This window comes from Tenrec ecaudatus, chromosome 1, assembly GCF_050624435.1.
Source record: "Tenrec ecaudatus isolate mTenEca1 chromosome 1, mTenEca1.hap1, whole genome shotgun sequence".
NCBI classification, from domain to species: Eukaryota; Metazoa; Chordata; class Mammalia; order Afrosoricida; family Tenrecidae; genus Tenrec; species Tenrec ecaudatus.
The window spans coordinates 163,436,796-163,462,629 of NC_134530.1; the positions used below are offsets into that span (position 1 = coordinate 163,436,796).

General features: G+C 55.8%; 4 protein-coding genes across 4 annotated transcripts; all 4 read right to left on the reverse strand.

Annotated features, from left to right (window-relative positions):
- Nucleotides 1-1,562: 1,562 nt before the first annotated feature.
- S100A6 (S100 calcium binding protein A6) lies at nt 1,563-3,181 on the reverse strand. The gene is made up of 3 exons (XM_075562229.1): nt 3,029-3,181; nt 2,083-2,236; nt 1,563-1,786 (listed from the first exon to the last, which is right to left on the reverse strand). The coding sequence occupies exons 2-3, from the start codon at nt 2,218-2,220 to the stop codon at nt 1,652-1,654; spliced, it is 273 nt and encodes a 90-aa protein (XP_075418344.1). The 5' UTR covers nt 2,221-2,236; nt 3,029-3,181; the 3' UTR covers nt 1,563-1,651.
- An 855-nt stretch (nt 3,182-4,036) lies between these two features.
- Nucleotides 4,037-10,054, reverse strand: S100A5 (S100 calcium binding protein A5). The gene is made up of 3 exons (XM_075562253.1): nt 9,903-10,054; nt 6,248-6,399; nt 4,037-4,299 (listed from the first exon to the last, which is right to left on the reverse strand). The coding sequence occupies exons 2-3, from the start codon at nt 6,383-6,385 to the stop codon at nt 4,156-4,158; spliced, it is 282 nt and encodes a 93-aa protein (XP_075418368.1). The 5' UTR covers nt 6,386-6,399; nt 9,903-10,054; the 3' UTR covers nt 4,037-4,155.
- Nucleotides 10,055-10,577: 523 nt separating this feature from the next.
- S100A4 (S100 calcium binding protein A4) lies at nt 10,578-13,184 on the reverse strand. Its single transcript, XM_075562241.1, has 3 exons — nt 13,090-13,184; nt 12,044-12,199; nt 10,578-10,876 (listed from the first exon to the last, which is right to left on the reverse strand). Exons 2-3 carry the CDS (start codon nt 12,182-12,184, stop codon nt 10,712-10,714), a joined length of 306 nt encoding a protein of 101 aa, XP_075418356.1. The 5' UTR covers nt 12,185-12,199; nt 13,090-13,184; the 3' UTR covers nt 10,578-10,711.
- A 1,517-nt stretch (nt 13,185-14,701) lies between these two features.
- Nucleotides 14,702-15,626, reverse strand: S100A3 (S100 calcium binding protein A3). The gene is made up of 2 exons (XM_075540381.1): nt 15,486-15,626; nt 14,702-15,018 (listed from the first exon to the last, which is right to left on the reverse strand). The coding sequence occupies exons 1-2, from the start codon at nt 15,624-15,626 to the stop codon at nt 14,854-14,856; spliced, it is 306 nt and encodes a 101-aa protein (XP_075396496.1). The 3' UTR covers nt 14,702-14,853.
- Nucleotides 15,627-25,834: the final 10,208 nt, after the last annotated feature.

A 25,834-nucleotide genomic window follows, 5' to 3' on the forward strand; every position in this document is an offset into this window, starting at 1 on the left:
GTTTTGTTTCGTCTTGTTTTGATGACTGTTAGGAACCTATAGGGTCGCTATTAAGTGGTACTCCGTGCAATGGCAGTGAGTTTTGAATGAGCCCTAGTGGTGTAGTGGTTACAAATCGGGCTGTAATCTCCAGGGTCGGCAGTTCGAAACCACCAGCAGCTCCGTGGGAGCCAGTGGGCTTTGTCTCTAAGAGTCAGCGTTGACTCAATGACAGCTAGAGGAGCCAAACGACCCTGCATCTCCTGTTTAAGAAGGGCTCCCTAGCAGCCTCCACCACCCACACCTCCCGCCATGGGCCCTCCCCCAGGAATCAAGACCACCACCCAGCTCTCCCCGCGCGTTCTGCTGTCTGCCCACACGGGGGCGCGCCCTCCACGCCCCACACGGGGGGGGGGGGGGGGAGCACCTTCACAGAGAGAGCTGAACAGGTAGCTTTGTCCTCTGTAACTCCCCTTCGCGGAAGAGGAGGGACCTAGAGGAGGAGGGCCTTCGCTAAGGAGCGGCTCCCAGCCCTCCGGTAAGGATTCCCGGAACCCCACCCAACAAATGTGGAAGAAGACTTCATTCTACCAGGTTGCGCCCTAAGGGAAACCAAGAGGTAAGGAACGGGCAGCGTGATCTCATCTCCGTCTGACGTCAGGACCTCCTCAATTTGCCCAACTCAGAAGAAACTCCAGAGGAAACAGAGCCAAGGCAATGCTTGCTGGCCCTGGAGCCGTTCATCCTCTTTCCTTCCCCTCGCCCTCGCCCTGAAAACCCTCCTCCAGACAATGGACAGTAATGCAAACAATTAGTCACTAGGGGTAGGGGCAGGGGAAAAGGGTGATGGGGAGGCCAGGCTGAGCTCCAATGGGATAACTGGGGTGATTCATTCCGCTGAGACTGCAGAGCTGGGTTGGGTCAATATTGACGAAAAAAGACTTGAAGCTATGTTTATGAGCCCCTGACTGCGTGTTCCCACAGCTCACAGCTCCTCGGACCACCAGCCCAGTAAGAAAAGAAAACCTCACCCCTGACTTCAGGGACAGACCCCTAAAGTGAGCTGCCGCCACCTGTCGCTATGAATGGGCAGCTATAGGGGGCCCCTCAGTGTCCTCACTGGTCTCCAGCCTCCCAGGGCCAGGCCTTGAACATCTCCAATGTGCTTTCCTCAGCCCTCCTCCACCTTGGTAACAACGTGCATCTGTCCTGCTCCAGGGCCCATCTTGGCCCATCCCCTCTCACCACACCCAGAGCAAAACTCACTTCTTCCCCAGAACTTGAGTGACGCGCTATGCCATCCCCCTTCCCCCTGGTGGCAGCTCATCTGGACACCATTTCCTTCCCTAAGTTTGCCCCAGACACTTTCAGCTGGGCACCATGGGCGCTTTTTTCCTGAAAATGGCTTCTGAGGGGACATGTTTTTTAACCCATGGACCTTGTCAGGGTGAGGGCCCCCTCCTGTGGACCCTCCCACCAGGCTCCAGCCTGGGAGTCTCTCCCGGAGGTTGACTGGGTAGGCCTTCTGACTAGCCTCAGGACAAAAAAGAAGGCAGAAATAATTGCACAGCCAGACACAGGTGTAGATTCGACCCCCAAAAAGATATATATTTATTGTACAACTCCCCATCACTGGATTGGACTCAGTGGGGGCCCCTAACATGGTTGATTATCAGCCCGTGAGGGCCTCATTATAGATCATCGCCAAGGCCCCCAGGAAGGTGACGTATTCCTGGAAGTTCACTTCCTGGTCCTTGTTCTGGTCCAGGTCGTTCATCAGCTTGGCAATCTCTGCGTCCTGCAGCTTCTAAGGTGTGAGGACAGAAGGCCCAGACTCAGTGGTGGGGTGAACCCTGAGTGCACTCCCTACCTTTCTGCTGCCTCAGCGACCCTGCTCCACCCTCCCCCAGGGGGCAGTGAATCCCAGGCTGGGAGTGTTCAACCCCACCCCTTCAGGAGAGTGGGTCCACAGCTTAGGAAGGGACCCAGACCCGGACCCCAAAATGTGGATAAATGCCAATCAGATGCCTCTGGGCACCTCCTTGTCTCTTCCTTCTGTCCGTAAAGGGCCAGAGGCGGGTGTCCCGGGAGAGGCCCACTCACCGCGCCGATGGTCAGCTCCTTCTGGATCAGCTCCTTCAGCTCCTTCTTGCTCAAGGTGCTCTTGTCTCCCTCCCTGCCAGAGTACTTGTGGAAGATGACCACCAGGAGGCCGATAGCCTGGTCCAGGGGGCACGCCATAGCAAAGGTCTTGGAGCTGGGGACACATGAGCGGCCATGGGCGACTGGCGCTCCACACACCCAAGAGCCTGTCCCGGGTTCTCTCTCTGTCCTCTCTCCTTTCTCTCTTCCCTCTCCTATCCCCTCCCTTTTCTGCTGCTGCTGCTTCTCCTCCTCCTCCTCTCTCTCCCTCCCCCTCTCCCCTCTCTCTCTGCCTCTATATCTCTGTCTGTCTTTGGGGGGTGGGAGGCTGTAAAACAAAGGAAGCAAGTCACAGGTCCCAAGCACCACATAGGCCCAGTAGCTTTAGGCACAGCTGAGACCCATCGTCCAGGGCAGGGGTCCTCAAACTTTGTAAACAGGGGGCCACTTCACTGTCCCTCAGACCGGCGTTGGAGGGATGGACTATAGTTAAAAAAAAAAAAACTATGAACAAATTCCTATGCACACTGCACATATCTTATTTGAAGTAAAAAAGCAAATGGGGCAAAAACACCCAGCTGGCCGGATAAATGTCCTCGGTGGGTCGCATGTGGCCAGCGGGCCATAGTTTGAGGACGCCTGGTCCAGGGACTTCCAGAGAAAGCTGGGGAGTGTGCCCGAAGAGGGGCCCAGGGGACTGCACACAGGCACCGCCACACAGGGCCACACACAGTGACTCAGACACACCCTCCTGGAGCCCCATGGAGATGCCTGGGGCTTCTCGCCTTTCAGGGGCTCTGAAAGCAGTCCCCCACCACCACCCCCCACCCCCACCCCACCCCCGTGGCCAGGCTGCCTACGGAACGCGGGTCCCAGGCCCAGGGCGGGCAGCCTGGTGAGAACTTACTTCAAGGTCGCTGCGAAGTGAGAAAGGAGCGGTGAAGGGGTGCGGCCGTGTCGCAGTCGGGCCAGCCTTATAGGGGTCCTGTCCAGGGGGCTGGCCCTTCCAACGCCCACCCCGCGCCCCGCCCTACCCCACCCCGCGCTGGGGCTCCCACTCCGCTTCCAGCTCCGGTCCCGCTCCCAACTTTCCACGCCTCCTGTCCCGGGGCAGTTCCGGCTGGGGCCGAATGGTGGTGACTGGCGGAAGGACAGAGGACAGGCAGACTGGCTGGTCGGATGCCGCTGCAGGCCGAGCTTCTCTGACTGCCGCCCCGCCCCCCACCCCACCCCACCCCCCATTTGCGGAGTGACGCAGGATGGGGCAAAAGGGGATGAGGGGTGTTGGCATGGCCCTGGGTGTGTGTGTGTGTGTGTGTGTGTGTGTGTGTGTGTGTGTGTGTGTGTGTGTGTGTGTGTGTGTCTTCCCAGGATGCTGGTCCTTCCCGGAGGGTGTGTGTGTGTGTGTGTGTGTGTGTGTGTGTGTGTGTGTGTCTTCCCAGGATGCTGGTCCTTCCCGGAGGGTGGTCAGGGCGGAGGATCCGTGAGCCACAAGATGGAAAAGCCTTCTAGAAGTGCCCACTCCCCACTGAAAAGCCCCCACCCCTCACTCACCCCCCCACCCCACCCCAGTGCTCCCTGAAATGCCACCCTCTGCACCAGCGGTACTGTGCACGCGGGCCTGAACCAGGTCCTGGCCTCATGGGAGCCAGAGACAAGTCTGACTGGCTTGCCCATCATTGCCCCCAGGGACCACACCCCAACCTCCCTCTTTGCCCTTCTTCCAAACACCTGCCCTCAGGTTTGTTTGCCTCTTTGTAGCCTTTCTGGGAGGCAAACAGAAGCCTAACCCAACTTCCCCGTTTTGCAAGAGGGCAAGCTAGGGACTGCCACCCCTCACAGCCAAAGTGGACACGAGAGAACTTCAAGACCAAGCCCCAGCCACCTGGGAAAGGAAAATCTTTATTTCCTCTGTGGGAAGGGAGAGGCCGGAGCGGGGTGCATCTGGGAAGTGGAGCGAGGCGGGCGTCTAACGAGGGCCTGTGAGAGCAGCCTGGAGGCCAGGAGCCTGGGTGAGAGATCAGAGGGCGCCCATCACTTGTTGTCCTCCAGGAAGAAGTCGTTGTAGGCCATGCACAGCGTGGTCAGGAACACCGAGTACTCCTTGAAGTCGATCTCCTGGTCACTGTTCTTGTCCAGATTCTTCATGAGGTCATCGATGCTGCTCTCCTTCATCTTCTGCGGGGACCCAAGTGGAGGGACAGCTTAGCCACCCTGCCCCGCCCGGCCTGACCCCTGCATGGCCCCACTCAGCCCCCAGCCCCCAGAGACCTCTTTGGCAATATGGAGGGCTCAGTGACCAGACCCCCAAGTCTCCGTAAATTACAATAGGAAGGCTCAGCTGGGCACTCTGGCCCTGGGCACTTTCCCCCATACAGAGAGAGAGTAAAGAGTTTGTAGCAGTCCTGAGGATTGGGCAGGTCTCTGACCTACTCTGTCCCGCTTTAAGGGACGATACCCAGACAAGCCCTCTCCACGGAAACAGTGTATTGAAGCGAAGAGGCCACCCATCCCTCAGAACTTGCTGGAAGATCTCCTAGGGAGGCGGCGCCTCCGCCTGGTGCCCTGCCCTCCCTCCCTCCCACGGGGAGAGAGGGCCCGAGGGTGGAAGAGAAAGAAAACACAGACAGGCGGCACCTGCCTTCGGCACCGTGTTTTCCACAGGAGACAGATCCCGGGACACGCGGAGATGGAAACTGCTCTCTGTGACGTGATTCTGGTCCCTGGCCTGGGCTCCTGTTATAGCCAGGCCCTCCCCAGGTCCCAGTCTGGTGGTAATTAACACCTGCTGGCCCACGGCCCCTCCCACTGTCCTCATTAACTCCAGGATGCAGAATGCCTGGCGGGAAGGCCAGAGAGCAGGTCGGGTACACACACCTGCTTCAGTCCCCTGCCCATAGATGCCTGCTTTGGGGACCCTCGCTCTGAGGAGGCCCACAGGGCCCACCAGGGCTCAGGACGTGAGCTAGCAGGAGAGGACCAACCGCAGGCTGGGTGTTAAAGGGAGAAGGGAAGGCAGGAGAGAGGCCTGGCCTGAAATTTCAACTCTGCCTTCCTTTAGGTAAATGTTACCTGTATGGGTTGACTTGTGTCCCACCCATAATATGTATTCGAATCGATACTCTGTGCCTGTGGATTTCATCTTGTTTGGAAATAGAGTTTTCTTTGCTATGTTAATTACATCATCCCCAAGTAGTGGGGTGCTGAGTCTAATCACTTCTGAATTTTCAAAAGAAAAAGCAGATTCCACGCAGAAGCACCCCAGCCCCTGAGAGGAGACCAGCGGCCTGTGAGGACCTCCAAAGGACCCAGGAACACCCAGCACTCTGTACAGACACCCCCTGATTTGGACAGGTAGCCTCCAGAACTCCGAGAAAAGAAACAGATAGTCTTTAAAGCCACCAGCGAGCGGGTGGTGTTTGTGTTGCTACAGCAACACGCGGTCATTGAGACATTATGTGAGCATTGATTTTCTTTTTTTTTTTTTGATTTTTTTTTAAATTTTAACAATTTATTAGGGGCTCATACAATTCTTATCACAGTTCATACATATACGTACATCGAGCATTGATTTTCTTAACCAGAAAAATAATAGAATGTCTGACTCATGGGCCGACCCTCTGTCGGCTCCTGCCTCCCACCGCTCCATCTGCTTAGACTCAGTCCAGTTGCTCTCGGTCCTGCGTTCATTAATGAGCAGAACTAACCTTTCCTGTTGGTTCCCACATCGGCACCCTTGGAGAGCCCTGGAGGTGCCAGCCACGCAGGGGAGACTCAGGCAGCGTCCCTGTCCCCGGGGTTGTACACCACTCGACTTGGACGCCCTGGGTGTCTCGCTCACCTTCCATAGACACTCACCCACGTGTCACACACCCCTCGAGACACAGCCCCTCCTCTGTGAAACTCTAAGGCATCCCGAGGCCAGAGATCAGGCCTGAGTTGGTACAGTGTCCACTCGCTTCTTCCGTCTCTTCTCCCTCTGGCAGCTCTGCTATGCCTTAGACTCACGAACCCCGAGGGGGTTCTCACTGTCCCTTCTTACTAGGTCCCTATGAAGACAGGCTGCCCTGAGCGACCTGCAGGAAGCACCCAGACTCTAGCGGAGGGTGCGGAGACAGTCACTTACCTCCCCAAGACACAGCTCCTGCTTAATCAGCGCCTTGAGTTCCTTCCTACTCAGGGTCAGCTTGCTGCCCTCTCTCCCAGAGTATTTGTGAAAAGTGGTGACCATGGTGCTCAGGGCCTTCTCAAGAGGGGTCTCCATCGCAGTTGTCAAGGCTGGAGGGTTGGAAGTGGGGGGGGAGCAATCACATTCTTTAGGGACCTTGATCTTCTGCTTCCCCCATCACCAGCGCACCGGTGAGGCCCTCCCTTAAACCCAGAGACTGGAGCCCATGGTGGGACCACAGTGCACCAGGCCGTGGGCTCAGGGCAAACCAGAGCCAGAAGAAGGGCCAGCCCCTCTAGGAGACAGTCGGTTCGAGATGTTTGAGCAAAGGGCCTGGGGCAGAGGAAGGGCACGGTGACCGCCCTCACAAAGAACTGGTGACAGAGGAAGCCCAAAATGGATCTGCAGAGTCCACACCTGGATTGAACCCCACCAATCAGAGTGGAGAGTTCTGAGTAGTCCTGTGACCAGACAGAGAGCGTTGTAAGGTCGATCGTGGCAGGTACACATTGGTTAAAATTTAGCACCCTCTCTGTTGTTGTTACCATCTTTTATTTATTTACAATTGGTGGAGTAGTATTGCTATTATCTAACAACATTGTTATTATCTAAATATCCATATTTTATTTTATTTCATTAGTTTTTTTAATCACTTTATTGGGGGCTCATACAACTCTTATCACAATCCATAGATACATCAGTTGTGTTAAGCACACTTGTACATGCATTGCCCTGCACCCTATCATTTGACCTCCCTGATGATGCATTTAAATTTGCTCTAGTTTTTAATACTGTCTCCTTTCTTTTCTACTGAGGCTTACATCGTTGTACTTTATTATGCCCGGTAGGTTTTGTTCGGTTGGTTGTTTGTTTTTAATGTATATGAAAGCCCGGATAGGTAAGTCTATGAAGACAGTACTGGATGAATGGTTCCTGGGGGTGCAGTGGGGAAGGTTTTGGGGGGGTGTGAAGTGGGAGGCTAATAACAATGAGTCCAAGAATGAAGACAGTGTTCTAGAACTGATTGTGGGGATGACTGCACAACTCATCTTGTGGGAGTGGCCTATCGAGTTGTAGGATATGGGGATTATATGCCAATACAATTGTTGAAGAAAAAAGAACTAGTGACCGATGCAGGGGGTGGGGGCCACATAAGAAATCAGGATGTTCTCTCTGCTCTGTTGAGTGGGTACTGGTTTCCTTAGGCAGTCCCCAATCTACCCAACCCCTGTGCCCTAGTGCCTGAATGACCTGATATCAGGGAGTGTCCCATTATACAAGTGGGGGCCAGGGCAGAAAGAGAGTCCGGGTTGGAGAGGGCTGGGGCAGAGCTGGAGCACAAAGATAAGGTCTCAGCAGGAAGTAGAGGAGAGGCCATTGGACTCACCCTGCCGGTTTCCAGACTCAGGCCCAGAGAGCTGCACCCACATAGGATGGCCAAAAGGCCTGGGAAGTGGGCCTGTAGCATCTCTCAATCATTCTGAGTTCTGGACCTGGAGGGTGGGTTTAATTGGGTCTTCAGTCCCACCAGCACAGCCACCCTCACCCAAGGGCGGGCGGGGGGGGGGAGTGGGGGGCAGCTAGAGTACCGGTGACTCAGGCTTAAAAACCACTTCCTTCTTGAGAAGTAGGAAGAAGGCAACACCCAAGGAACCCGGTGGCCAAAGGTAAATCCAGCGGAGGTTCCTAAGAAAGAAGGAAGCCAATGGCCTCACCTCCTGCCCAAAGCCCACCCACAACTCTTTTCCCGGACCTCTCATTGGCCTCCCACCCCCCAGAAGCCTCAGCTTCTTCCCACCTCAGGGAGACTCGGCCAGGACTACAGTCTGAGGCAGGAGTCTCTGGGCATCTGCAGAAGCATCCTGGCTGGCATTGATCCCCCTCGATGTTCCGATAATCACCGTTCTACATACTCTACCCACTCCACCCTGAGCGCGTGTGCGCGCGCACACACACACACACACACACCTTCCTCCCTTTGCAGAGGGTCACACAGCTCGTCACCCCTCAGCCTCACCAAGGGAACAGGGAGCCGAGGAGGGAGGACTCACCAAAGGAAGGAGCAAGCCCAAAGACTCCCAGCAGCAGGAATAGGCTCACTCCCACTGCTCTTGGCCTTTATTCCCTTGGTCCAGTCCCCAGGAAGCCAGAGACAGGAGAGAGCCAATGAGAAGGGGTCAGGGACATGAGGAGGCCCAGGCCAGAGCCTCCTGGGACAGGTGAGGAGAAACCCCTTCCACCAATTCCATCTTCGCTGTTTGCAAACAAAGAGGATGGATGGGGACACACCGAATGCGTCATCACACACACACACACACACACACACACACACACACACACACACACACACACATCTTCCGTCAAAGATTTTCCAACCCACAAACCCGATGGGAGAGCCAGGCACGAGAAGGCAAGCCCGGCTACCTGGAAAGAAACCCCAGGATGTGAGGGGGTGAGGGGCTGTCACATGAGGAGTCTTCTCCCGTGTTCTGAACCTCTCTCCACTTTAGGACACTGCCACCCGGCCGGAGAGTCGAGCAGACACATCTGGAGATGGCGATCAGTGAGGGAAGCGCTTCCCCTGTCAAGGGCATGGTCAAGGCCGTTGTCCAGTACAAAGTCAAAGGTGTTTCGTGCCTTTTCACTAAATGATGTCTTCTAAACCTCACTGATCTCCATGGGGAAAGGATTGTTGGAGACCCTTTGGTCGAAGGCCTGAGAAACAGGAATTGGAGAATGAATCCAGGAAAGGATCGGGTCCTGATGATGATGGAGAGTCCAGGTTGAGGGTGCAGTCACCGATCAGGTAGGGAGAATGGATAACTGCCTGTATCCCAGGAAAGAAGCAGACACTGGTCTGCCACCAAGCAACCCAAGCACAAGAACAGAACCAAGCAAGGGACTTAGCAACCAGAGTTTTCCACAGAATCACTCTAGCCGGCCTGGATTCTCCACCCCCTCACCCCCACCCCAGCACTCCCACTGACCCCCACACTACCCTCACCCCCAGCTGACAGGACTGGAAAGACAGCAAAGACTGATTGCTAGGTAACGGGAGTTTCCATGTAGAGAGTGATGCAGGAAGAGACTCAGGGGAGGGTGCTCCCAGGGAAGATGGGCAGAGAAACCCCGGGGTGGAGGAGAAGGGAGGGAGGCAAGCTTTTTCCTGGACCAAAATCCTACCCAAGTCTCTGTGTCAAAACTCAGAGGGAACATGTGAGTCACCCACTTCTGAAACGTGCAAGAGAAACAGTGTGACTGAGTGACAGAGCCCTGCCTCTGACCCTGACCTCCCCTCATCTCTTCTTCAAGCGCCCCCACATCATCAGCCACGGCCTTGAGGTCTCATCCCACGCCCACCCACTGCATCCAGTGGACTGCTGACCTTTCACCTCCCAGCTCTGCACAAAGCCACATCATATGTGAAGTGGGGAAGCGCGGGGAGAACCTCCATTTCATTTAATCAGATCATCTTGTCTGAAATTTTGGCTCAAAATTATGACCACTTCCCCCACCATCCCCCTCACTCCCACCCCAGTCACCATCCTCCACTCAGCCTTTCCAAGGTTTCTCCTCCTCCCCTGAAACACATGATCCCTAATTGGTAACAGACCTTATCCCATGGGCCTTTGGAGCAGCGACAGTGGATTGGAGAGAATGGCTATATTCTCATGCTACTACAAATAGTCTAGTCCCCCTCCAGGTCAGCCTCCCCGACCCAACCATGGGCAGTAAATGGGTTAACACATTCCTGTAGTTTGGAGCCAGTGGACTGTAAAATGTCAGGCCTGAGAGCCAACCCTCCTCCCCATCCCACTCTGGCTTGGGGCAGACCTCCCTGACACGCACCCTGGCCTCTCTGTGACTCAGCCCTAGTCCCTCCCCACTCCTCTGCCCCAGGACACCCAAACTCTTTTCCAGACCCCAACCAGGAGCAGATGTGACCTTCAAATCCATTCCCCCCTCAGTTAGAGCTTCTGCCAGAGGCAAGGTTGGAATGAGGTGGGAGGGGAGAGCGGGCTGGCTAAGTCCCCACAGCTGGGCATTCCAAGCCTCTGGTGGCCTCTTTCCTTCCCTTCACCCCCTCCAGTCAGCTCTCTCTCTGCCCTCAAGAACACACACACACACACACACACACACACACACACACACACACAAGTCGTCCTGTTTCCTTCCCCACCAAACTTCTCAACTACCTGCCCTGCCCCCCCCCCCACATCAGTTCATGAGCCCTCATCTCCCTTGGCATCCCCCTCAGTGCCCCACATCTCGCAGATCAGCAGCCTCATAGTTTCCAAAATATCTTTATTGGATTTTCTCTGCATCAGGCATATGTCTGGAGGAGCCAGGGCGAGGTGCCCGCCCCCCAGCCACTAGCAGGGAAGAACCCTGCCAGCAGAGCCCCTGCCGTGGGAAGAGCTCTCATTTCTTCCGGGGCTGCTTCTCGGGGTAGCCTTCGAAGAACTCATTGCACATCATGGCGATGCAGGACAGGAAGACCGAGTACTCCTGGAAGTCGACCTCGTTGTCCTTGTTGCTGTCCAAGTTGCTCATCAGCTTCTGGAAAGCAGCTTCATCTGTTTTTTTCTGGAAGAAGAAGCAGCAGCTGCAGGTTTTCTAACTGAAGCAAGGTGGTTGAGCCAAGACTAGACCCAGTTCCCACCTCTGGCTCAAAGCTCTGGAAGCTTACATTTCTCTCACCACCGAGTTGATTCTGACTCAGCCACCCCACAGGCCAGGGTGAAACTGCCCCCCCACTGTGGGTTTCAGAGACTGTAACTCTTTATGGGAGTAGAAAGCCTCATCTTTCTCCCGAGGAGCAGCTGGTGGTTTTGAACTGCTGACCTTGGAGTCAGCAGCTCAACACGTAACCCATTACGCCACCAGGATTCCCTGGAGGCTTACATAGCCACTCCTTTAGGAAGCCCTGCCGTTGGAAATCCAGTCCTTGAAGCTACACTCCAGCAGAAGAAGGGCGTCTCTTGAATGACAAAGTGTTTGCTCAATATTTGGGTGCTGTCTATTGAAATATGGGGCCACACCAGCTTCTCCCATGATCCTTTTAAGACTCCAATTCAGTTTAGGGGCACTGCGTTTGCATTAATGGCGGCGGAATCAGTTGGCAAAGAGTAGCACAATTTGAAGAATGTCGTCAGAGTCGCTGAATTATGCAAGTACAAATTGGCGAATTGGCTGTTTCGCTGTGCTTACTTTCACTACAATAATAATTTTTAAAAACGTAAACATTAAAGAATCCAGTTAGGTGCTGGCCAGACAACAAGACAGACACTGTGTGACATCTGTTACAAATGGAAGCTGTCATCCTGGGGGCCAGGTCTGTGGGCCTAGGAGTCCCCAGAATTCCACGACCGTGCTGGAGTGACAGCAAGACCCCAACAGCCACTGTGCCCATCTCAGTGGGGTGCAACTGACTACCTTGGGACATTGTCTAAACTCTTGGGGCTTCAGGTTTCCCTCCAGTTAGGTTATGTAACAGGTGCCTAGTGTCTGGCCCGTCACCTCCCTGTTCGTTCTCAGCCTGCTCCTGCCGGGCACAGGAAGAGAAGGGGGTGGGCACTGTGTTTGTACTCGGCTTCTGATGAGAGCCCTCTCTTCAGTCGCCCACTTCCCCAGTCCAGCGGTAGAACCGACCAGAGTTCATGGTCCACAAAAGATGCATATGCCTTCTAAGGCCCGGTCCTTCCTCGGTGGAGACCCCTCTTGGGGGAGTCCTCCCAGGCAGCTCCCACTCACCCCCAGGAAGCTGGGGAGCTCCCGGGTCAGCAACTCCTTTAACTCCGACTTGTTGAGCTTGAACTTGTCCCCTTCCTTGCCCGAGTACTTGTGGAAGGTGGTCACCATCACATCCAGGGCATTCTCCAGGGGTTTTGCCATGGCAGCAGTCAGGATCTGGGGGGCACAGGTCACAGAGACCCTCCCATCTCCACCCCTAGCCCCAGCTCTATGCCCACTCCCCGTTTTCCAAAGACCCCTTGGTGGGACTCTGCTCCCGCAGTGTGGAGAGCCCAGGAAGGTTGCTTCGGGCTTCTGGAGGTGGAGGTGGAGGTGGGGGTGGGCATTTGGGGCAGAAAACACAGGCTTCACGCAGCACACAGGTGCAGGGCGCACTGCACTGCCTCTGGCCATTCAGGCCCAGCTCCCTGGGGCTCCCTCGGCAGTGGCTCAGCACTCCCACGCCCAGCCCACAGCCCCACCCTAGCCCCATTCTTCTCGCACCCAGGGCTGGGCGAGGCCCCTGGAAGCCTGCCCAGGGCCCTGCAAGCGGAAAAAACCCAGCAGCTTTGTGCCTAGCCTAGGGCGGGGCCGGGTGAGGTGGCACAGACAGGGCTGCGGGGCCCACAGTGCACCACCCAGAAGCCTGCCCCCCAGCAGCTGCTGTAGGCCTCCACTTAGCCAACCACACCCAAGTGTGCACACAGCAGCGGGAGCAGCCCAGCTAACACAAGTCAGTCTACCTAGGCACGGACACATGCGTGCACACACACACTGAAGCAGCACCATGTGCAGCCCGAGCCAGCATCCTAGCCCCGCCCCAACACCGCACCCCTCCCCACACACCGTTAGCTCAAGTCCAGCCACCTGCAACCATTGGTGCGTTTGTCTGTCTCTCCCCTACACCCACACAAACAAGCACAGCCCACTCCAGAGCCCCCACAACATGTAATCTCCCATCTGGGTCCTTTCGGCATATCAGAGCCCCCCTCACTTCCCCTTCTCGGGCCCCAGAACCTCAGCCTGACCCAGCTCCCTGGCGTGCCAGGCAGGCCACCACGACTCACCAGACCAACCCAGAGGAAGTGCTGAAGAGAAGAGAGAGGGCTGGGGAGAGAGGAAAATGGGGGAGGCCCGACTGATCTGACCTATTTATACCCTGCACAGGCCCTGCCCCTGGCAGGGGACGGGGGAGAGCAGAGACAGCCCTCCTGCCCATGTAAGTGTCCCGGCCCCCCTGCACCAGTCCAACCTGGAGATGGGGCCTCCCGCCTGGGGCAGGCACAGAGGGCAGTGGGTGGGCACGGTGGGCATTGCAAGGACCTCCCTGGTGGGCAGCCCCATCCTATCGAGCTTAACCCCATCATATCGAGTTGTAGGAAACTAGAGGGAGGAGCCGGCTGGTTTCCATGGGGAAGACTGGCCAGAGGGTCTTCCCACCAGGCAGGAGGTACACTAGGGGCGGTGGGTAGGCCCAAAACCAGGTGATGGGAGCCCCAGGCCCAGTACAGCTAGGTGTGTTCCACTGCCTTAACCCACCCCACCCCCACCTTGAGAAGGGGGCTCTTGCAGGTTGAGGGAGTTGGAGATTGGGGAGTCAGCGATCAGGAGAGGGTCTCCCAAAGCAGGTCCCTGGAGGAGGCAGTGAAGGTGCAGTGCACTGGGTCTGGGCGTAGCAGGGGGACAAGGAATCATGGAAGGGGACAGGGGGGTGGGGGGGATAGGGATAGGTTGTCAGGAGCTTGGTGCTCTGGTGGGTGTCAGGTTTCGGGGGAGACCTAACTGGAGGGTATGGTATCAAGCAGCGGGGAGCCCGGGATCAAGGTTAAGGTCCCAAGGTGGGTGTGTAAGCTCAAGGAAGAAGGTGGCCGTGGCCGGGGGGCTCACCCCCAGGTTCCTGCCCCTGCCAACTCAGACCATCCTCTCGGGCTGGGAGCAGATAGTCCTCACACCCTAATCCAATTAGTGCTGTTCACTGGGCCCCCACAGCCCAGGGTGGGAGGCAAACACCCTCTGATGCTCTGCCATCCCCCTCCCCTTCTCCTCAGAACATCCTGTCACAAGGACTGAGCTCAATTGAGCTCCGTGGTCCCCAAGGAACCCTGGACTGCCTCCTGCCCTCCAGGACAGCCCAGGGGAGCTTCTCTATCATAAAGTCTGGAGAGAGAGAGAAACCTTCTCCGGTGCCCTCAGGACTGGATGCCCCGCCCGGGTGCCACCCACCCTTTCTGCTGAAACCTGGAGCCCATTTCATTTCTGTGGGGTCAGAAACTACCCTCAGGGGGCCCATCAAGAGCTCAGGGCTCCTCCCATCAGCCTCCTCCCTCCTTCCTTCCCTCCTTCCCTCCCTCGGGTGGAAAAGACCAGAGTGAACAAAGGACACACTCTCAATAGGACTGGTGCCCAGGTCCCATCACATCCTCTCAGAAGAACCAATCCAAGCCCAGCTGTAGCCAGTTCTTTATTAGGAGTTAACAGCCACTTGCCCACCATCATCTCCTGCAAGTGCCCACTTTGGGCGGGTCTTCACTTCCTCCAAACAGGCCCCCACCTCTTCCTATCCTCTCCCGCCAGCGGCCTTGGGCAGGAAATGCAGGCCTCTGAGGACAGGATGGAGCCAGTAGCTGTTCTGCTCCTCCCTTGCTGTGGGGCTCTCCTCAGAAGGAAGGCCTGCTCCGGCTCTGGGTTGGCATAGCAGAGGTGAATGTGGGGGAGTGCAGACGGAGAGGGGAGAAGGCAGGGAAGAGTATGGTGACCTGCCCAGGAAAGCCTCCGGGTAGCAGTGGAGCAGACCCCTGTCCTCCAGGCAGCCCATCCCTCTGGAGCAGAGGCTACTGGGAGCACGGAGGCCTAGGGGGGCAGTCCTTGAAGTACTCGTGGCAGTAGAGGCACAGGCTGGCCAGTGAGTGCACGTACTCCTCAAAGTCCACCTCACAGTCCTTGTTGGTGTCCAGCAGGCTCATGAATTTATTGTAGTCACACTCTCGAAACTCCATCTGTGCAAGGGAGGGGCCCGGAAGGCAGGTTGGGCAGAGCCCAACAGATTCATGCACTCCTCTCCCCCCGCCCCCCCCCCCCAAGGTCCCAGGCCACATCCTTCCCAGCACCAGCCTCAACCTACACCTACGGGTCCGGAGGGCACTTGTTTCCATTCCCTCCCAAAGCCTCCTTCGGGGATCCCGTGCTGCATGCTATGCTCACGTGCCAGGTAGTTCCCCCCGGGCTCACCACCGACCCAGGCAGCCACCCAGCAGGCAGGGCCTCCTGCTGCGCGGGGGAGGCCACGGAGGCTCCTGCCCTGTCAACCCCCCACCTCCCCGTGTCTACCACCCCCATGAAGTCTCCTCCATGCTCCTGCTGGTCTAGCTCAGGCCTGTCCCCAGGTCAGCCCTCACCTCGTGGCAGCACTTCCCGCGGGTGGGGGAGGAGGGAGGAGGGGGGAGGGCAGGCCCTGGGTGCTCACCGGGGTAAAAGAGGGCAGCTCCTTCTGCAGCAGCTCCTTCAGCTCTGCCTGGCAGAGCTTGTGCTTGTCGCCGCAGCGCGTCGCATACTCCTGGAAGGTGCACAGGATGGCCACCACGGCCTGCTCCAGAGGTCTGGTCATCCTCACTGTTACCGAAAGAGGGTGCGACTCACGGCAGGGGCCCTGCTCACCCCATCCTCCGTGTTCCCCCAAGACTGCTTGCTCCCAGACCCAGACCGACTTCATCACCCCCAGCTTTCAGCCACCAGCTAGCTACCCCACCTCTGGGCAGCCCCAAACACCCACTACCATCAAGTCAATCCTGATCTGCCCACTCCTCTAGATAGGGTTCCTGGAGCCCAGAATCTTTACAGAAGCAGGCAGACAGCTTTTTTCCTCAGAGCAGCTGGGAGCTTTGAACAGCCGACCTCACAGTGAGCAGCCAACACTTACCAGCAGCACCACTAGGGCTCCCTCTGACCACAGCAGCCCCTGCTCATTGGTCCCCCTCATGTCCCAGGTGTTGTTTCCCTGGACGACAGGCTCGCTGTCCACCTTTCACTGGAAGCCCCGAGTTCGCCTGGGCACCACCCCCATGGGATGTGGTCTATGGTCCTTGGAGCCTCCCCCCTCAGGGCCCCCGGAATGCCTTCCTTAGGGACTTGCACAAGGCGACCCTCACCCAGCACTGCCGCTGCTGCCGCTGCCATGGAGAGGGTGGGCAGTCACAGGGAGAGGAGCCCCCCCACCTCAACACCCCTCCCCTACTGGCCCCTTCTCCCTCAAACTGAAGGAAGCTCCATCCAGAAGGAAAACGGTTTGAATTCTCTCTGGAATACTGGGCCACTGATCCTATCTGGATACCACTTCACAGGCCCGGTCAGGGGCCTGACCCAGGGGGTCAGCTCCACACAATCTGCCCACCCAGAGGCCTGGTCCAGGGATCTTGAAGTCGAAGGTTTGGTTCTGTTGGCAGGAAAGCCCTTCTGGGAGAGAGGCCTCCAGGCTGGGGAAGCCCTTAGGCAGCAGGAAGATCGAGTTGTTTCCAAGTGTGCCTGATGGCTCACTCCTGCCTCTTCCCAGGGGACAGGAGTCCTGTGATGATGATGGGAGGCTGTCTCCTTCATGATTCCCTTCTGGGCCCCAGGGAGCCAAGGTCCCCAGAACTGATGGGTGGTGGAACTCACTGCCATCGTGTCGATGCCAAACCATAGCCCCCCCCCTATAGGACACTGTAGAACTGCCCCGGTGAGTAAAGATTCTAACTCTACAGGAGTTAGAAAGCCCCGTCTTTCTCGCAAGGAGCCGCTGGTGGTTTTGAACTGTCAACCTTGTGGTTAATAGCCCAACACATAACCACTGCACCACCTGGGCTCTGCAGAAACAAGGGTGGTGCTGGCGCCGCCCCTGACCCTAACTCTAAGACTGCGGCAGGGTGTCCAGTAGCACAGGAGAGAAGGTGGCCATGATCCAAGCATGGAAGCCCCCGGCCCAACTAGCATGACTGTTCCAGAAGCCGGGAACCTGGAGGAGACAGGCTAGGAAGCCTCTCCTCACTGGCAGCCCTGGCCTGTCTCAGCGTGTCCCCAGGAATGAAGCAAAGAAGCAGGGGGGAGGGAATGGGAGCTGAGGGGGACACCCATATTTCTAGCCCACTGCTTCCACCTCAGACAGATCACGGCTCGGCACCGCTCTAGCCCCCACTTTCTCCTAGACCCTCACTGCCTGCAGGAACCCTCAACCAAGCCTAGCATGTCTGACATCCCTCGTTCTGTCGGTCCCTGCTGGAGCCAGCCTGCTGCCCGCAGCCCAGACCCTGAGCCAGGAGACAGACAGGCAATTGGAGGCACATTGAGTATCCCCAACAGCCTAGCCAGGGCAGGACCCCAGGAGCTGGCACTCACCACTAGGTTGTCCTTGCAGCTGTAGGAGCCTGAAGACCGGACCTCTCTATTTGTAGCCTCCCAGGGAGGAAGGGAGCAATTATGGGGGCCCAACTAGGTCAGCGCTGGGGGTGCCTCAGGGGCTCCCTACCTCCTTCCTCAGTAGCCTCAGTTACAACCCCACCCGCCCACCTGACCACGCACACATCAAAGGCCCAGGCTGGGGCCCCGGACAACACCCCAGTTAGCCCTCCCCCAGAACTGAGCACAGTCTCCTGACCATTTGCTTCCAGCGTCATGTGGAGGACACAGGCTGAACTGACCCAGTCCTCCATCCTGTTGCTCTGAGGATGTACCTTCAGGATACAAAGGGGGTGGGAGACACACCTCACTGAGCTGGCCCTACAGAGAACCCCCTTGTCAAAGGGGACCTTCAGGAGCATCTAGGTGAACCCTCTCACATCCAGAGGCTAAAATCTCTCTCTCTCTCTCTCTCACACACACACACACACACACACACACACACACAGCCTCATCCCCAGCTCACTTCCCAGTTGTTCCAGCTGTTGAGATGCTCATTTCCCTGGGGAAAATAATTCGTGTTTCAAGTGTCCCTCCCAGGGCACTTCCAGAGAGTTGGGCTGAAGCTTTGTCCTCCCCCATCGCCGCCGCCCCTACCCGCAAGTGAGAGGAACGAGTGTGGCCACCATGGCCATGTGCCCAGCGATCCCCAGGGGCTTCCTTTCCTCCCTGCTTCTTTGCCCACAGGCAACTTTGCTTGCAGGCCAGGGGGGGGGGGGTGAGGTGTTCTCTGGCTGTCCTCATAACTGGTGCTCTCTGGGAGCCCAGCATGATGGGAGGGTCTCCCACTCCTCAGGAGAACCCTGGGCTCACCCTCCTCAAAGCTAAAGGTGAGATGCCCTGGGTGGGCCAGTGCCTCCAGGGCCCCAGGGGTGCTGGTGTCCAGCTTGCCCACTGGCTTCAGTGCCCACTTCTGTGTATGGTCTGCTGGTGGTCTGCTTGTTCCTGACTGTCTTGTCAGCATGTCAATGCTTTAAAAAAATTGTTTTTAAAAGATTAAAAAATTCTATCCAGCATTTGCAGCACATTTTAGCTGTTAGATGCTTCCAGAAATGGAAATCCCTCCATCCTGCCCTCCTATTATCTCCCATCTCTAAACCTTAAAAAAAAAAATACCCCTCCACTTCACAGAAAGAAGCCAAGGTCCAGGAGAGTGTGGGTGGAGGGATCACCCTCCGGCGTCTGAAGGAGCCTTGGCTGCAGCCTTGACCTCATCTCAGCCCCAAGCGCCCAAGCCTGGCCTGACCATGCCCTCCTTGAAGGTTCGGCCTCATGTGGGTGATGGGAGCTGGCCCTGGGGAGGCAGAAGGGAGCTGCGAGCTGTGATTAAACGTGTTTTATTGGCATGGAATTATGGGAATGAGGGTGGTGTGGAGAACAAAGGATGGTCACACAGCAGAAGTGGGAAACAGCCCGGACCAGCAATTAATCCAGATGTAGGTCAAGCACGTATTCCTGCCTGAGATCCCCCAACCCCCCAACCCCCACCATTCCCCTCAGGCAGGCCGCATCCCTCCAGTCCTCATTGCCCCACCTGTCAATGATGGAGGATGTTAAGAGCAACTCCTGCACAGGGCTGCTCTGGGACTCAAGTGTGTTCATATTCACAACGGAGCTTCCAAAAGCTTGTGCGAAACTCCATTATCTTTCAATCCCATTTTTCCACAAACATTTCAGAGCTCTCTCGTCAAAACCTCAGAGAGTAGATAGTACCCAGCCCCCTGTAAGGACTCAGCAAAGGCTGAGAAGTTGGTAGCGTTCCCATAGACATATAGCCAGTAAAGGGCAGGCCTCCGATTCATTCGTGGTTCATATGACTATTTAGAGGTATCCTTACTAAGCATAGGAACCCTGGTGGTGCGGTGGGTTGAGAGTTGGGCTGCTAACTAACTGCAAGGTCAGCGGTTGAATCCCACAGCCCCTTCGAGGGAGAAAGATGGGACATTCTGCTCTTGTAAAGACTTACAGCCTTGAAAACCCACAGGGGCCCATCCCAAGGGGTTGCTGTGAGTCCGTATCGACTGGATGGCAGTGAGTTTGGCTGACTGGGCCCTGCACTCCTGGGTGGTGCGATGGTTCAGACACTCAGCTGCTAATGAAAAAGTGGGAGGTTCAAGTCCACCCCAGGAACCTTAGCAGAAACGCTTGGCGACCTACTTTGGAAACAGCAGTCAGAGAGAACCCTACGGAGAACAGCTCTGTTCTGACATACGTGGGCCGGCCCTGAGTCAAACCCAATTTGACAGCCATTAGTTCGGTCTCGAGTCCCCGAGGCCTTGGGCATACAGCTATGGATGAAGTCCCGGGGATGACACTCTGGTGGGGGGAGCAGACAGTAAAAAGTCAATGTGCAATAACCAGGTGATCTTTGGAGAGAAATAAAGCAGACACAGGACTACGGAAATGACACCTTTCCAAAAGGCTTCAAGAGTTCACGGACAGGCAGACTTTTCCATATATGGTGGTCAGAGGAGAACTCAGTAGAGGCGCCGGAGCCCACGTCCTTATCCACTCGTCTTCCACGCGCCCAGCACAGCAGCCACCGCCCTTGTTGAAGCAGCACCTTCAGGTACCACATGAAAGAAGCGGTTTAGGGGCTGGGACTACAGAGGAGGCAGGAGCTCACTCTAGGAAGGGGGAACTGAGGGAAGGGGCACTTAGGGCTTGGGGTCTGTCAAGAGAGGAACCCTTAACCTTCCGACGAGCTTGACCGCCCTCCTGACACATGCCACCAGCCATATCCCTGACCTTGTTGGGGCCTTAATTTACTTTCCTCCAAAATGGGCCCAGAAAATTCTCACCCCAAGAAGTAGTAAATGGAACAAGGATTGTGAAAGTGCTTTGAATCACTTGCTGTTCTTGCAGACAATGTCTGGGCAGAAGCCTCTGAGTCAAACTCAGCCCACAAAGACTGAGTCACTGCCATGGCGGGCGGGCGGGGGCAGAGTCAGTTCCTGCTCACCAGCTCACGCCACGCCGTGCCACCTAGCACCTTCACCAAGGTGGGCAGGAGAGCTGTGGCTTCTCTTCTCTGGTGGCCAAACGCTGCTTGCGGTTGGAAGCTCCCTGCCCTGCAGGAAACTCTCCCCCAGGATCTCCCCTGCATCCCCGCTTTCAGCCGTGGCTCCAAACACCTAGCACGATCGCGTCCCCTCTGTGCCCAGACAAACACCATCTTCCCCTTGAGGAGAGGTGGGCTAGGCCTCGACAAGGGCAGGGCTTGCAAACCGAAGCAGCTGTCTGCCCCCAGAAGGATTTGCACACCCTCAGAAACCCGCGGGGGCAGTTCTGCCCTACCCTGTAGGGTCACTGGGAGTCAGACTTGACTCGATGGCAGTGAGTTTGTTGTGGGTTTTTGTTGATGGGTCACACACTCAGTCTCTTACCCTTGGGCAGAGCTTAGTCCTGTTGGCCTCTCACCTCCGCAGAACATCCCCACGGCACTCCCACTCCCCTGCTGAGGGAAGCTGACCGCTGAGAAATGCATCAGCAGCTGGAGGGAAAGGATCTCTCTCCCATGGCAGGAGCGGTGCTATCTGATCTCTCAGAGCTTTCACGGCACTGAGGCACTGACCAACGGCCTCCTCTCCCTCCTCTCCCTCCTCCTCCCACTGCCACCACATCTCCACCCCTCCCCACCCCAGCTCCGGCTCTGGTTCAGCACCTCTGACAAAAGTGTTCCTTGCCCGGGAGCTTCTGGAGGTTTGATGGGCTTGTGCCAAGAGGGCCTGGGCTCCAGCGGTGGGTGACCACCCCCCAGCCCCGTAGCCCTGTGTGGCCAACCAGCCTGGTCACACTGATTGACCTTTCTCGTCTTCTCCGCCACATTAGGGATGGTGTAAGAAGGGGTATTTGATGACTGGAGATGCCGAGCTTTGATCTAGCATTAGAGAGAAGAAGATCTGACCTAGGACCGAGGAGATGAAGCCGGGCTTGGTGTGAACATCTCCTTGGACTGCCCAGCCCACGCATGACTGTGCCCACTTCACAGGTGGAAGCAGCAAGGCCCAGTACTTTGAGGACAGGGGCACACGGAGTCCCGTTTCAGACATGCCCCTGCCACAGAATCCACCTTTGTCCTCACGCTCTCTTTTCATGGAGGGCTGTTGAGTGTCTAGGGGCGGACCCAACAGAACAGGGGCCCGAGTGGCCACAGGGCCAGGACATGAAGGGAGGTGAGCTAAGTACTCTCAAGACCCTCTCTCCACTGCAGAGGGTCACACGCAGGACAGCCTTTTGAGCAGTGGCATTTGGGAGACCCTCTTCCTCTCTGTCTCAACTCAGAGGTTTGGGGAGAGGTCTGGGAGGCAATTGCAGGCTGGCCCGCAAAGTCTGCTGATTGTTAGGGTGTTCAGTACCAAGGGCAAGAAGACCAGCACCTTTCAGAGCCTCGGCACCTGGAAACAGCTCCAGATGCAGCCAGCTGGGGCCAGTCTCCAGGAGCCCAAACAGCCCCAGGGCCTGGACCTGAGCCCCAGGAGACGCCGAAACTACGCTGAAGCCAAGCGCCCCAAAGAACTCAGACTGCAATCCCCTGAACAACACCCCCACCACCACCGAAAGTGGGCTCCGCCCCCCAGCAGAGACCGCACAGTCCAGCAAGGCCCAGGGCTTTGAGGATGGTTGGGGAGAAGGGGAGGAAGACCCAGACTGCCAAGCCAATTTTCCAGAGGAGTGGGGCTTTCCTGTGGGAGCCTTGGTGGCGTCGTGGTTACGTGTGGGGCTGCTAACTTCAAGGTCAGTAGTTCCATACGACCAGTCGCTCCTTGGGGAAAAGGCGGGGCTTTCTACTCCAGTAAAGAGTTACCGTGTCAGCAACTCACAGGGGCTGTTCCCCCCTGTCCCACAGCACCGCTAGGAGTCAGGATCGACTCGATGGCAGTGAGTTTGGTGTTTGAGTTTGGGACTTTTCTTACAGACCTGGGTCAAGTCCCGATGGCTACGCCACATGTCACCTCTCCTGGATTCTGTTTCCTCCACTGGGAAGGGGGCAGATAAAAGAGATGCTGCTTGAACAGGCCCCCCAGAGCCTGGCCAGAGGCCCAGATGCTCCTCCCTCCCCATTTCCTCATCTGTAGAGGGGCCTAATGATAGCCCCCGGAGTTACCAGGAGGCTGAAATGACAGAGTGCAGCAAGGGAGCTCTGAGACCTGTGCAGAAATGCTGATCACCATCATCACGGTTACGGCTCCCTGCCCTGTATTTACGGCCCCTTTCCTGCAGGGTATGGAGAAGGGGGCTTTCCTCCTGTTATTCCTGACAAGAGACCTGCCTGCCCTTCCTTTGCCCCCACCCCCACCCCACCACCCCACCCCTCCCCACCCACCCCACCTCACCCCCACCCCACCCCCACAGACATGCCAGTAAGGCCCGACTGCGGTCAGGGGAACAGTGGGCAGTCCCAGGAGCCTCCGACTCAGTCCCTCCTTCTCAGTTAGTCTTGATGTGGTGTCCATCATCAGCGTTTCCCAGGGAAGCAGGAAAAGTAAGGGAATTCTTCAGGAAAACACTGCCTGTTGCTTTCCTACTATCCATCCCTTCCACTTTATTATTAAAACCTTGATGTCTCTCTCTCTCTCTCTCTCTCTCTCTCTCTCTCTCTCTCTCTCTCTCTCTCAAGGTGGCACATGCCTGACTCTGCGACTCTGGGGAGAAAGTCCCGTCTTTCTCTCTTGGAGCAGCTGGTGGTTTCAAACTACTGACCTCGAGGTTAGACGCCCAGTGTGTAACCACCATGCCACTAGGACAGACATATTATTAAGTGGAGGCCAAATATATATACACACATTCCCTGGGGAAGACACTCCTTCTACAGTAAAAAGTGAATGACTCTTTTAGGGACAACTTTTGCCTAGAATATGGACAGAGAGACCTGGGGGAACAGCAGCCGTCTTATGATCATGAAACATCTAAAACATACTATGAATTGCAGAGCAGAAGAATGGAAAGGCTCTGGTCCCAGATGGCGTCACGGGCCCCTGAGTCAGTTCAGAAGAGCACACCCTAGACTTGTTCTGTAAAGCAATTAAAGCCGCTGCTACTCATCACGTTTCCTGCACCTTACAGCTGAATCCATCGCTACGGTCGAGAATGTAGGCACCCTGGTGGCATAGCGGGGCATGCATCTGCCTGCGGACCACACGGTCAGCAGGGCAAGGCACCAGCCACCGAGACTCTCTACTCCATGAAGGGTTAAGATCTCAGAAACCCAGCGGAGCAGTTCTACCCTGTCCTATGGGGTCGCTCTGAGTCAGAATCCACGCGATGGCAGTGAGTTTGGGTGGAGAATCTGGCATCTGAGAATGGAGCACTCACCGAAAAGAGCTGAGTGAAGGTGGGCCAGGAAAGCAGGGAGCTTTGAGCACCTACCATGGGCAAGCTAAACAGTTGATGACTCTTGGTGGGACATAGAAAACTATTGGGTCAAAATGTCCTCTGATTCATGTTGGGATGCAGAACAGATGGAAACCGAGGTCTAACGATAGCGAGGTGGCCGTGAACCTTTAGAAAGTTCAGATGAGTTGGGTTCTTGCATCTTCAACAACACACCTACAAGCGTGGGATCCTGCGACTGTAAAAACTGAAACATGTGTCACTGGTGTTGGAACCAGGCAACGGGTGGAAGTTAGAAGAACACACTCAAAATAAGTGGCCGGACAGTGGGGAGATTGTCCCTAGAGGCCAGAGGAAAGGGGAGCTCTTGAATAATGGGAGAATGTCCGGCAGCGGCCGTGTCGGAGGTCACTTGGAAAGTGGGAGGGAGCCCTAGGAAACCCACAGATCTGACTGATGAAGTTTTCAGGCAACATATTTGAAGTGCTAATTGGCTAACTCTAGCTACCTCTGATAAAATATAATGAGAGAGAGGAACTAAAGAAGGAGCTGGGGTTTTGCCATTTTTAAGAAAATCTTCAAGAAAAGATCAAGGACACAGGAGCGATTCTGGCAAGACTCTGAAAACAAGGACTCCAGGGCTAAGAGGAAACCCAGGGCCTGTCAATGTGAAGGCCTTTGGAGCGAAGGTGAGGCTGAAAGGAAGACCGCCATAGGGACCTCAGAAAGATGTCCGGGCAAGCCCCGTGGATCTGCGCAGTTGAACAATGTCATTTCTAATAGGTTTGTAGAAGTGTGGAAATGGGTCAGAGATTATTAGATCATTTCTATCTACCATACAAGTGGGCTTTTAAAAATCTTAAGGGCTAAGGGGCCGGCCCCAATCCCAACTACTACGTGGACACCTGCCCCACCCCCCAGAAGAATTTATTTCAAAGGACATCATTGAATCTGGGAGAGGGACATATCTGATCGGAGCACACGGGAACAGATGAAGGGGGAGGAGGAGAGAGTGGAGCACATCCTGGCCCACTAGAGCAGCCAGTCCACAGAGAGGACCACATGGATGGCTCCACTATGAGACATGATGTCCCTCACTGACCCATAGCCCTACAGGGGACAACACCCAAGACACAGTGTGGGAATTGTGCCCGATATGATCCCACCACACCGAGGCAAAACACTAAGGGGGTGCAACAGAACAACAAGGGAACGGAGTGGCGAGGGCCACAGGGAATGCTGAAGGTAGACTCTGGGGCCAGGGCGTGGTGCCCCAACAGACTGGACTGGAAAAGACCCCTAAAGGTCAACAAACAGTCCTTGAACTAACTACAAGCTTTTATTTCTTGTTTTGTTTTGTGTCATTGGTTTGTTGTTTTGTTGTGTATTGTTGCTTGGTTTTGCTCTGTCTTGTTCTTGTGCATGCTATTATCTCTGCAGGTCTGTCCAAATAAGATAGGCTGGATGAACAATCTGAACGAGAAAACAATGGGACCGATGGTTCCGGGGGTACATGGCAGAGGGGGAGGTGGGGGCAAAGGTAGTGGGGTTAACAAACCCAGGAACAAGGGAACAACAAGTGATCCAAATCGGTGGTGAGGAGGGTGTAGGAGGCCTGGTAGGGTGTGATCAAGGGTAATGTAACCAAGAAGAATTACTGAAATCCAAATGAAGACTGAGCATGATAGTGGGACAAGAGGAAAGTCAAAGGAAATAGAGGAAAGAGCTAGGAGGCAAAGGGCATTTATAGAGGTCTAAATAAAGGCATGTACATATGCAAATATATTTATATGAGGATGGAGAAATAGATCTATGTGCCTATATTTATAGATTTAGTCTTAAGGTAGCAAAAGGACATTGGGCCTTCATTCAAGTACTCCCTTCAATGCAAGAATACTTTCTTCTATTAAACTGGCATTCTGTGATGCTCACCTTCCCAACACAACCACTGAAGACAAAATAGGTGAACAAGCAAATGTGATGAAGAAAGCTGATGGTGCCAGGCTATCAAAAGAGAAAGCATCTGGGGTCTTAAAGGCTTGAAGGTAAACA

Excerpts from the sequence above, each read along its gene's own strand:
- S100A6 (XM_075562229.1), bottom strand. The coding sequence starts at position 2,220 with ATGGCGTGCCCCCTGGACCAGGCTATCGGCCTCCTGGTGGTCATCTTC. Across the intron at positions 1,787-2,082 it reads AGGAGCTGACCATCGGCGCG|AAGCTGCAGGACGCAGAGAT; the intron begins GTGAGTGGGCCT and ends CTCACACCTTAG.
- S100A5 (XM_075562253.1), bottom strand. The coding sequence starts at position 6,385 with ATGGAGACCCCTCTTGAGAAGGCCCTGAGCACCATGGTCACCACTTTT. Across the intron at positions 4,300-6,247 it reads AGGAGCTGTGTCTTGGGGAG|AAGATGAAGGAGAGCAGCAT; the intron begins GTAAGTGACTGT and ends GGGTCCCCGCAG.
- S100A4 (XM_075562241.1), bottom strand. The coding sequence starts at position 12,184 with ATGGCAAAACCCCTGGAGAATGCCCTGGATGTGATGGTGACCACCTTC. Across the intron at positions 10,877-12,043 it reads AGCTCCCCAGCTTCCTGGGG|AAAAAAACAGATGAAGCTGC; the intron begins GTGAGTGGGAGC and ends TTCTTCTTCCAG.
- S100A3 (XM_075540381.1), bottom strand. The coding sequence starts at position 15,626 with ATGACCAGACCTCTGGAGCAGGCCGTGGTGGCCATCCTGTGCACCTTC. Across the intron at positions 15,019-15,485 it reads AGCTGCCCTCTTTTACCCCG|ATGGAGTTTCGAGAGTGTGA; the intron begins GTGAGCACCCAG and ends TCCCTTGCACAG.